At 40.7% G+C, this 12,451-nt stretch overlaps 1 protein-coding gene across 2 annotated transcripts in view; it reads right to left on the reverse strand.

Moving 5' to 3' along the window:
- The window catches only part of ZCCHC7 (zinc finger CCHC-type containing 7), a 90,571-nt gene that overhangs the window by 9,765 nt on the left and 68,355 nt on the right, over positions 1 to 12,451 (reverse strand). For both annotated transcript variants that reach the window (XM_054003903.1, XM_054003902.1), the window contains one exon: positions 11,690 to 11,725. In XM_054003903.1, coding sequence (XP_053859878.1) covers positions 11,690 to 11,725 — 36 coding nt within the window. The remainder of the gene's footprint in view (positions 1 to 11,689; positions 11,726 to 12,451) is intronic.

The following is a 12,451-nucleotide window of genomic DNA, read 5'->3' on the forward strand; positions in this document are numbered from 1 at the left end:
TGAAATAACCAAGAAAAAAGTGATCTCACCCATCTTTTAGGGCTTTTTTTTCCTTTTATTTTCTTTTTTTTTTTTTTTTTTTTTTTTAAGCCATGATACACATTAAATTACCAGTTAATTAATCAAATTTTATTTTTTGATTATACAGTCTGGGAAACCAAAACCTTTCCCAGAGGAAGAAATTTAACTTGCCCGGTCCACAGTACGAGCACTGTGAAGTGATCTCTTTCTACAGAAATAAGACATTTCTACAATGCATTTTAAAGAGATGCAAATAGCATCTACAATTGACTGTGTGAAAACGCTAAAGGAAGAGACAAAACGTACAGTATTATATATTTAAAATAAATGAATGCAATCTTTTAATACTCTCACAAGCAGAAGAGAAAACCCTAAAATATTAATTCAAAAAGTCTTCACTAAGAAACGGACAAAAAACCCCTCAAGTTCAGAGAGAAAATGAATGTATGCAAGATAGTGAGGATAACAACAATACAATCCCTGAATGCCTCAAAATCTTCATGGTTTAAAAGGCATCCCAATTTTCTCCAAAGGTGGTGGCATCTCTCTAGCCGTCCATGGCTAATTTTACAAGGAATGCAAAACGTTATTTAAAAACGACGGCACATTAAACTCTAACTCTTCCTGATGTGGCTCTCAAACTACAAACCTATCTCCCCTTCTATTTTAATTTTAAAGTAAGTTAGCAAACACTTCGTTCCTAATCCCTGGGGACTATCTGTATGGTGACACAAATGCACAAATTTATGACAGTAACATAAATGCTCCTCCGAAGTAATGTGCGACATTAAGTGAAATCGTTTCCTGGAAAGATATTATAGGTATCTATATTTTATTTGCCATCTTAAACATATCTGGGTCTTTATGACCTTATTTTTAAAATGTATTTCCTTTTTACATTTCCTGGTGCAAATGGACTGCATAAATAAGCAATGTGCTATGAGGCTTCAGACTAGCCGATAAACCCTTTCAATTTTCATGCCAGCTTCTTCTTTTGTAATTCAAATCTGGCTGAAAACTGGCAGCTCTGAAAACTGAAACAAGCACTGCCACAAATACCTTGTAATGCTATCGACCTTGTCTGCCCATGCAGTGAGAAAGGGGGATGCATATGTGTCTGCAGTCATCCAGATAACACAACTCATTTTTTTGGGGGGATAACAGAAGCTGGACCCGAACCGCGCACCCAAAGCAGTCATTACCAGGCAGGCTGGAGAATAAGTCTCTTCAAAATACACAGCGCATTTAAAAACCATATACAGGGCTCAGCCACTGCTTTCATTACCAATTTTAATTTAGCTCCTTCAGTTTGCTAGCCAGATAAACTCTTTAGTGCTGTTTTTTAATCTATTTGCCACATTTTATGTTTAAGATTATAGTAATATGGGACGGGAGAAGGAATCACTTTTGGAGGAAATAAAGAAATAGATCCGCTTATCGGCGCCCATCAGAAAGTTCATTAATCAGCCGGGCTTTGTGCCCCCTAAATTGAAAGGTTAAATAATCCTCTCAGGAATATTTCTCGGCACCGCCGCCAATTGTCCGGAGAGAAGCTGCCATTCACCGCGCTCCAGATCGGTGACAGGGTATTTTACCACCGTTTGGGCCCCAAACAATGACGGACAAATGGCCTGGCTCACAAAGAAACCTTTTAGTACACGGATGGAGAAAGGACCACAAGCTTTGAAGTGGGGTGGGGGAGGTGGGGAGAGACCGTGTGGAGAAGGAGGAGGAGGAGGAGAAGAAGAAGGAAAAAGGAGGTGGAGGAGGAAGAGGAGGAGAAGGAGGAGGAGGAGGAGACTCATGCACTGGGACATGTATATTTTATTTGAATGTTTATTAGGGGATTGGCCGAATGTTTATATATATCTCTATATATCTATATATCTGCCAGGGCACGGCACCGGCTGCCCCCACGCTAAGCATATGCATAGTTACACATACATTTATACATTAATCTGAAAACAAACATTTGCAAAGCCTGTAAAATCAGAAGATGAACAGAACTAAAGCAGTTATATTTATTAGCTAATACACGGGGGAGCCTGACAAACCCCAAGGTTTTAATTTTTACTGTCATTCTGGATGATTTACAGCTTCCTTTCTCTCACTTTAATCTTTATGTCATCTACTGATCATCCCTCACCACTGCACCCAAAAGGAGGAAGTACCACGTCTGAATAAGTTTCTTAGGGGAGCACTCCTAACAGGTATTTCTTGATAAATAGACTCTTAATAAATATTTTGGAAGTGGTTTCTAATCACAGCTAAAATGGAAGTAAATATGGGAAAAACCTTTAGTTCTGCTGAAGAATACGAGATGCCAAGTGAGCAGTGCATCAGTTTGCTAGACGTGAGTTTTGGGGTATGTTTTAAATAGATAATAATTGAACCTTTTCCCTTTAAACTCCCCAGCAGCTCGGCTTCAGCATGCAGCATCCTTCAGTAACGGACAATTTCACAGAAGCACTTTCCTTCACAGAAGCACTTTCCTTACATTACCAACATGCCAACAGCACGTGCTAATGTTTATCCATTTTCTCATAATTTTTTCATGTGGTCTCCATTAAAGAGCATCATATATATTCAGGCATAGCACTTATTTGCACCTAGATTCAGGGCAAGTGACATTCATCCCGAATATGTCCTTGTGGAAATGTGTGACAGCTTGTATACAACCACTGACAAACAAAAGCTTCTCCATCTCCTTTTTGCGCACCTGTTTTTAAAAATCGTTTTCAATTCCATGCAGTTTTTACTTTAATGTGACTTGGGACCTCCTGAGTAGTATACAGTGTCTAAAAATGGATCAGAGCATATCAGGTTTCTGCTCTCTCACACCATGTAAATATGCTGTTGACCAACACCGTTTCCTCCAGACCAACTTTTGAGTATCTCAGTGCTATAATTTTCCCTCTCTTTCCTTCCTGAGGCCAACATCAGAAAATCAGAATGAATTTAACGAGCTCTCATCTGGCATCAAAACAACTCACACAGAAACTGGGTATATCATTCAAATCCAGGGCAAATAATTTTAAAGGAGGAGGTCTTTCAGAGTTATCACACAGTCCACAGAAACCCTCCAGTGTCTGTACTCCTGCACTGGTGCTCATCGCCCCCTTTTTTAAGTGCTAAAAGAAGTTATAAAAATCCATTAGAAACAGAATTAACTGCATAGTCAAGAAACAACACAAAAATACTTTCTTGGCTACAAGGTGAGCAAAGACTACAGGTGGAGAAACTGCAAGTTTGAGGGGAGCAAAAAGAAAAAAAGGAAAAGACAAGCCACTTTTGGACACAACTGTAAGAAACTCTGAACCCAGCAGTGACGGTCCTTCCCTTGCAAATTCCTCACCGGCTCTGGTGTAAAAACAACGCCTGTTCCTCACCAGCTGACCGCCCCACGATGGGCAGCATTGCCACCGTGCCACTCCAGGCTGGGCAACGCTGCACTGCAGAGACAGCAAGGACAGGGAAAGGAGCCCTGCCAGGCCAGACATAGACTGGAGTGCCCATTCCTTCCTGGGGGGCTTCCTCTGCCCACTGCAGAGTTGCTCTCACAGACACTGGGGTATGTTTGTCAAACGGTAATTTAACCCAGATTCAACATTAAAAAATGAATCAAAACCAAAGGCCCAACTTCACTCCCCTGTAGCCAAAAATTCCGGGGGATGCCTCCTTCTGTAGCCCTCGGTGGGTGGCACAGCATGCATGCACACACAGTGCACCTCAGGCACACTTCTGAGGCTTCCCTGTGAGCACCTGTGTAGGAATTCCTTTAGCTCATGGCCCCGTGCTCCTCACCACTCTGTGCGGGCCCTCGGCTCCTTTAATTCCTTTTATACTTGGTTCTTCAACACTTGAAATCAAAATCAGGATAATTCTGTCACGGGGATAGAAACTTTTCTATACACATGACAGGACCCAACAAGATGTATTAATATCATTGACATGATAGACCCTCTTGGAATTAAATCAGTGAATATTTTTAGGGAACCCTAATCCGTAGATTATTAACATGATCGAGCATAACTTGAGGAAGTTACTGTCTTACCAGAATGAGCTCCGGGCTGCTGCGACACACGAATCACCAGCAAGGTGAACCACGCAGTGCAAACAGATTTACTGACTTTTGGTACTTTTTCCACTTCGCAGTGCAAAAATGCACCAAAATCCATTTTATGGCATTTATGCGTGTTATGTGCAACGGTGATTTTTTTCACATTTTAAAATGTCTGTTAAATTTGCAGACAATTTTTGGCTTCCTACAGAATTTTGAGAGTGGTTCAAAGGTCTAACAAAACTTTAAAAAGACACCTTCATATCAAGTTTGGAGAAATTCTGGAGAAATTCTCAGAATGTAGGAACTTTAATATGCATATTCATACATAGCACTGATTGCAGAAAGAGGGCACAGAATTTTTTTTCTCAAATATTTTTAAAACATGAAAATGTTTTAAAAACATTAAATGTTTTAAAATATTAAATATTTTTAAAAGCATTGGAAACCTCATTTTAGCTTGAAAATTGTATCTTCCTTATTTAGGGGTTAATACTTGAAATCATGATAATAATGTAAATGCTTATGTAAGTTTGCCTTTTCAGATGAAAGGAAAGAGAGGTGAAATTTTTAAACTGAATTTGTAAGCAGTAAAGAAAAAAATCATCTTAGTCCTTTCCCTTAAGAGAACTGTGATTGAGTGTATGAAGGGGAAGTATTTCAGCAGCAAACCTTCCCTGATTATTCTCTTTGATTAATTACCCACTCACCCAACAGCTTTGGTGCATCACAAAAATAACCCAAACCTCTCTGGTTTTGGGTGTGCATGCCACCAAATGTCATGAACTGCACAAAGAACGTCCGAGGCAGGCAGGAGCTAGCTAATCAGCGATTTAAAATAATAAAATACATTAATTTCCATCCTCTGCTCTTCTCCATTTCCCGTTCACAGGGAAAGACACTGCTTTTGCAGCAGGCAGGGCTCTTGACACGCTCCTCACACGCGTGCCGAAGCCGGGGTTGTCTGAGTGATGCCGCTCTCCAGGACAAGCACCACAACAACATCACTTGGAACCCCAAAATCACAGAAATATTCAATCAGCCGAGCTCCCTATGCTACTCTCTCCCCATTTCCAGACTGCTTCCAGAAATATATAGAAATACAATTTTTGGTCAAGATGTAATCTCTCTTTAACCCTCAATTTTAAGCACCTTTTATTTAGTTTTCTGGGGAGCAGGTGCAGAAGAGCATGAGACAGATAAAAGTTAGAGAAGCAGGACACTTCCTGGCATGGTTACTACATGATGAAGGTGAGTGGCAGGTGGTACCCGTGCTGCTGGAAGGTTCTGCATCCCACCCGAAATGTCCGCCCACTCAGATCCTTGCAGAAAATTTATACAGGGTTATTAAAGCTACTTCTTTTCCCCGTCATAATTTAAATACACCTTTCAAACAAAAATTAGGAAAGAAATTTTAGCTACATACATAGCTAGTACACATGCTTTTGTACTGAAAGCTATAGCATATGCTTTGAATTCTTAAATCTAACAGTTATTTCAGGACCTGAAACTATCTTTGTTTTCTGGGGAAAAAAAAAAAAGCTATCAGAAAGAATATATTTTGTGAAATATGATTCCTTTGCAATAGGAAAAGATTTGGAGTCAAGGTTTCTGATAGCCTCGAAAATATCTGAAACTTGAAAATGAGTGGCAACACAGCAAATTACAATCAGTAGGGGAAAATAAGCAGTAAAATCCCTTTGCCCAGCACACCGACCTCCTCTGACCTGCTGGCTTTCTTCAGGAGAGCTGTGCAGGGCTGGCAGACTGTCAGCAGCATCCCTGAACTGAAAAACACTTGCAAGACGGGTCAGGTTTGGACAAGAGAGAGTTTAAAACACGGAGAGTTTAAAACTAAAATATCTGTCTGTTGCTGGCCAAGCTCTGCCCCAGCTCCTCCTCTGGCTATTGGGGCAAGCAACCTCTCAAAGGGCATAAAATCTTCATGAACCCAAGCACCTCCCAAGCAGGTATGCAGACACCACCACATTCCAGGTGTTCATGTGCCCCAAAACTCACAAGAGCCAGAGCCATCTTTACCCTAAATCCATAACCCTGGAATTTTGAGCTGCCTTCCCTGTAAAATATCCTGCTGAATGGATACTGAAGCAATGGCACATGAGGGCCCACTCTGAGATTCCAAAATATGAGAAATACATTGCCTATTTCACAAACAGACTTTTAAATTTTTTCCCCTAGAGCTGCTAGAAATGACCTTGACACACCTGGAGACAAACTGCTCAGGTGCTGAAGCATTCCAGAGGAATGCACTGACCCCATGGTCTGTGGCTTTGTGTCATGGCCAGTGGAGCCAGCCCTGCAGCCATGTCACAGCCACAGCTGCAAGGAAACCAGGGATTAACCTCCTCCCCAAAACGCTCCTAAACCCATCCCTTCCCTCACCGCTCAACACCTAACAAAATATCTGTAAACCAATTGTCCTCTCTCTCTCAAGCTTAAATATTTTTTGCCAGGGTTGTATTATTTTTAATTTTTTCATTTCTGGAAGTCACACTGTAACAGACAGAAATTGACTTTCAGGGATATGGCTTACATTTTCACTTCAGGAAAAAAGTAGCAGGCCACGAGGAATTTTATTCATGCACACAAAGAAATCTGAGCGCAACATTTAAACACAAAAGACGCATGTCCCTTCATGTCCTTCATACACAGGGCCAAATCAGCCAGTTCCTGGTTCACCTTCCTTTATGTAAGCAGATTAAAAGTAAGATTAACAAACTGTCAAAAAGTGTGTTAAATGATAGCTTCTGCTAATTAAAAATTCTGATGGTTCTAAAGCTCTGTTGGTGGCCATCTTGCTGTGGGAGATTTCACACAGACGAGGCTGGCGAAGGCAGGGCACAGGGGACGGAGCCAGCGTGGCTGGCTGGAGCGGCACCAGGGCAGGAAGGGGTTATTAAAAATGAGACATCCCTACAGAAGAAAACACTCTGTCCCAGTGAGATTTATGTTTTAACACACACATCAACCGCAAGAAACACCTCAGGAAAATAAAAAACTTGCTCTGCCCATTTTGGGGACAGAATTTCTTTACTCAGTTGATATTTACTGAAGAAGATTCTAACACTTGCACAGTTCATTCCTGTTTGACTGCGGCGTCTTCATCCTGGTGCTGGGCCGAGCCGGCCACATCCCTTCCTGCACAGCACAAACCACTCTGACGACGCAGATGTGGCGAGCTCTGCAGCCAGCCCGTTTCCACCTGACACCGAAACACGCCGGGCACCGTGCCCCTCGGCTGGCTGCCCCACCAGCGCTGCCACGCACCGGGGCACACTCTGGGCCTCGCGGCACAACCTCACACCCAGAGCAAAACACGGTCTCTGGGCACCGAAGATAAATAAATTCCCCCTTTTTTCCCCAGTGATCTGCTGGTGGATGCTACCCCTAGCAGCAGCTTCAGTAGGCCGCTCAGGCCACAAAGGCTCCACAGCCCACGGGACGGGGGTGAGGCCGCAGCCAGTGGTCAGCGCGGGCAGCCCGGGCCGCAGCCAGTGGTCAGCGCAGACAGCCTGGCCCACGACGCTCCCCGGACGGCCAGCACAGAGCCCCGGGCTGCCCACAGCAGCAGCAGAGGGGACAAGGGCTGTCCACTGCGGAATGCGGCCCCCAGCGCTGCCCCTCTGCAGCCTGGGCCCACCGAGGACAGCAGCTGCCGCAGGCCGCACGGCGAGGTGCACGGGCAGCAGCTCAAACTTGAAGGGGAAGATTGTGTTTTTTTAAAGAATAAACTGTGAAACTGAAACAAACAAAAGAAAATCATTGGGTGCCTTCTCACAAGTTTTTCCACAGATTTTTTTAGCGTTTATTTAGGGTTTGTCTTTTTTGTTTGTTAGAGGGCTATAACCTGGCCTCCACTTAGAATGCATAATAAACATCACTACATTTATAGCTCAAATCTGAAGTGACAGGAGAAAGGGAATAAGAGAGAGCCAAGTGCTCTGAGGGTGAAAAAGCACTGCTGTGCGCACCCCTGTAGCCTTAGGGTGCAGAGGGGATGTGACGGCACGTCTTGTGGAACATGGGCCGTGTTTCTCTGGGTTTGTGGAGCACCTGGCATTTAGGAAGTCACAGCTGTAAGCAAAGCTTCCTCATAACCCAGAACAAAGAGCTCAACAAGGCCTCCAAATGCCTTGTGCCCAAAAAAAAAATCACACGTATCATCACTGACACTCCAGCAAGCTATGATCAAAAGTGTTTATCCTGGCTCTGTCAAAGAAGCCTTTGTCCTGTTATTTGATTGACAATAACCCCTTTGATAAACCTTACTGGGTATGAACCAATTCACAAAATACATGAATAAAACTTGAAATATATTTTGACAAATATAATTGCCCTTCTTTGATACAGGAGAAATACGGAGTGTAGTTGTGATGAAAATGATCTGTAAAAGTTTTAAATCACCGTCTTAAAGAGGTTATTAAATAGTATTTTAAACCACAGTGGGAGTTGGATTTTTCTGCTGACTTTGATTGGCTTTTTTTTCCTGAATAATTTCAGTTAAAAGAGTTGAAAGAATAAGTTCAAAGAAAGTACTTTCAGCCATTTCTAAAGCTTTGATTAGCACACAGCCCTTAGATTTCAGCTTCATTGCGTGCCTTATGATAATCTGTTTTTCCATCAAAAGGCAAATTAAAATATTCCACTTACAATCCTTTTTGCCATTCCTTCATAAGATTCCTTGAGCTGGCAGTCTGTTTTGGCTGGAATAAGATGTTTCTGCCCATACAACAAATTATTTGCAATGTGCTCAAATTTGTCACCATGGCCAACGTCAACAAACCCCACCACCATCCCCAAGTGCAGAATGGGTTTGTTATTGAGTCATTGTTCGAGCGGCCCCGCACGCCGTGCAGGGGCTCTGAGGAGTCAATAGATGGCAGTCCATCTCCTAGGAAAGTGACGGAAAATGAATGAAATAACCAAAATCCTCATAAAGGAGAGAGGAGGAAGGCCGTGTGATTCTTCGCCAGCATTCACAGAAATTAACCAGGAATACTTTATAGAGCGCAAAACATTCGGACAAGCTCTGCGGCAGCCCTCTGCGAACGGTGCCAAAATCCGGTGTTTTATCACAAAACTGAGCGCCCGAGCTCATCTGCACGCACACGGACCTGCGTGTGGGGTGCTCGCCATCCAGTCACCAAAACCAGTTTAAGTCTGGTGGCTGCATCCCTGGCTGAAGTGCAGGAAAAGCTTTTCTGTGGCCCCCAACAGCTGGGCAGCCTCTGTAGGCCATGACAGCCACAACACCGCTTTTGTTTTAAACATCTGGTATTTTTCTTAACGCTGCTTGTGCCAAAATATTTATTCTACAACAGTAAAATTGTACGATAATTTCTATGGTGAAATACTACTGTGCTGATATGAGAGTAAAAAACCTAGGCTTTTTGTTACAATCCTACAGATATGTATATAAAATACATTTAAACATTATATATAATTCTAATTTAGAAGTTTTGTTTCTTGCCAGAACATTATTTACTTCTGCTCTGCTTTGGGTGCAAAAGAGAATATTTAAAGGGAATAATAAAACATAAATTATAAACAATTCAGATAATGCAGTTTCTGTTCATTTACTTATTGCAAATATCAGCCATGTCTTTTACCATACAAATTTTTGAATTCCAGGCTTAACCCAAGTGCTAATGTAACTTTGAGCCAAAGGTACTCTTCCTATGCAAGAAATGAAGGCGTGTAAAACACTTCCCACATCCCAGAAATATGCATTATTTGCAGATAAACTGCAATTCACTGCAAAGTAAAAATATATTTATTGGAAGGAAGGGTCTGATGCAATACCAAGTAATCTGTGAGTGTGCCTATTTGACCACATTTCAAAATGTCCCTAAAATGCACCATAAATTTCCAAAGAGGTACTTTTAATAGTATGCCCATATTTGTAACCACTACATTTTCTGACAAGAACTTGTTTTGACACCTTTTCTTAGCTTTACTTTACATTAAGTGTAAACCCTGAATGCTTTCTAAAAAATTCACAGAAATAATTTCCTACCTCAAGATACCTCAAATTTTGCCCTGGTACGGCACTTGGTCAAGTTTAAGCTACCCCCTGCTTTTTTTTGCAGACATAAATATTTTATAAGTGTTGATGGCAACTCACTTTTTGAGGAATTTTCAATTCAGGCAGGTAGGACTAAAATTAAATTATGTCTTTTATCTCAGTAAAAAACAGAACCCAGGATGTTACTGCACCATATATTTATATCTGATTATTAAGTTCCAAGTGTTCAAGTGTTATAAACATTTCAGAAATTGTTTTTACATGCACCCTTAGGGATTATAATGAAAGACAGCATTTACCTTTTTCCTCCACCCAATTTAAAACCAAACCAAACCAAAACTAAACAAACAAAAATACTCAGTGAATGCAACTTTTTTTTTTTTTTTTGCTCATAATGGCTTTAAAAAAAAAACAAAAAAAAAAAACCCAAAACAAAACCAACCAAATCAACAAAAAGTCTTTACCAAATCTGTTTAAAAGTAAATTCTCAGGAAGGGTGGAGGATTTCCAGGGCAGATCTTTGTGTTAGAATCATTATGCACAAAACACAAATGAGAGGTTTTAAGTGCAGATTTCTTCTATTCATTGAATTTTGAAGAAAAAAGCAGAAAAAAGAGCATTCCACTGCCATGAAGAGATGGAGGCACAAATTATAAAGCACATCCCATCTATTGCTTCAGAGAAAAAAACCAAAGATCCAAAAAGAAAAGTAGTGGAGAAACTTTTCTACTTTGTTGAGAGCAGAGAACAGGGGTTAGTTATCTGTAAGAGCGAAATTAGTGTGAGGCCGGTCTGAGGAGCAATGAAAAGTTCAGAGGAACAACAAACCCCTGCTTTTTTAAAGGTGTTTTTATGTTAGACAATTTTAGAAATTAATATATTTAAGAACTGTGACACTAATGCAAGAATTTGTTTTTACTGGTTAAATACTGTCCGAGGTTTCAATATTAACCAAATTTGTATGCATTTTGTTGTATTTTTATGTCTATTTTACATATGAGGACAAATCCTAAGTAATAAACTGGTACAGTTTCACAAAGTTTTATTTTCTTGTTTCAGGGATTAACGATCAACTAAGGCAGGCCAAACAAGCAGTCACAGCTATATCCTGACTAACTATAAATTATCTGCAAAAGTTTATGAGGTGTTTTTTCCTCAAATTCATGTCTCCACTCTAACTGAGATTTATTTCATTAATCTAAGAAGAAAGCTTTGTCACACAGAGTGACTAATTACCAGCATCTGGGATATCTGAGATGGGATTACTGCTTCTGCTATGCATCCCAACTTAAAATTTAACGCTCCTTCTATGTGTAATTGTGGTCACTGAGAGATGAGAGGCAAAGCACTAATTTAATTATTACAGTATTAAAATGAAAACAGAAGTTTTAAAGATGCTTAAAAAATAGTGACAGTGTTTCATCGCCTTCTTCAGTTCAAAAACTCTTGAGATGTTTATTATCTTCTCGGAGAAGATGCTTATCTATATTTTATGGTCAGCAGTTCACAGAGGAGTAAATAGGTTGGGTGTAGAAGAAAATAAAAAAGGTGTTTCTACTTACTGTTAGGTGATACTGCCTCCATATTTCTGGGCAAGCCTGGAAAATAAAAATATTGATCAGCTAGGAGCATGAAACAAGGTGCTTTACAGCCTGTTGGTTTTGGCATAACACAGTATCCACTGGTGTCGGTCACAGGAAAATAAGAAGCTTAACTGAAAGGGTCTGCATTTCAGCTTCAAAAACCCGGCTAGACAGTTTAATTGAATTTTACACTGGTTTAACACACTCCCTGCCATTGTCAGAAAGCCAGTAACAGTTTTCTCTCTGCCCTTTTTCTCCGAGGGGCAGAAGTTTGGGAGAGCAGTGTGTTCGTGACTGTAGGAAGCAGTAATGCTGCAAAACAAACAGGGGCAGATTTAAATTCTACATTTTCTGACATTTTAAATTTACATAACGCTCTAGAAATTAAATCACAAGGTGCCTTCCTTTCATGTACGAACAGAAATATTTTATCTTTTTGTATGTATCTCTTTCCTAATCAAAATATAATTGTTACATGTAATAATCCTCAGCAGCCTCATGTCAGATGAGTTGTAAACAAGAACCATAACAGATTGCTTTAATGTTGCTATTTTTACAATGACTTGCTTGCTTTTTTTTTTTTTACTTTTAATTTTTTTTAATTGCCAGACTTTCACACCAAGTCCTAAGTGCAGCCCTTGGGGAAAAAAAAAAAAAATCAGAGCAGGTTTTTGAGTCACAACAGTGATAGAATTGACCTGAGGGACACACGAGAGATGGGAAAGAGGAAAATGTGGATCT

The sequence above is a fragment of the Vidua macroura genome, chromosome Z, assembly GCF_024509145.1.
Source record: "Vidua macroura isolate BioBank_ID:100142 chromosome Z, ASM2450914v1, whole genome shotgun sequence".
NCBI lineage: Eukaryota > Metazoa > Chordata > Aves > Passeriformes > Viduidae > Vidua > Vidua macroura.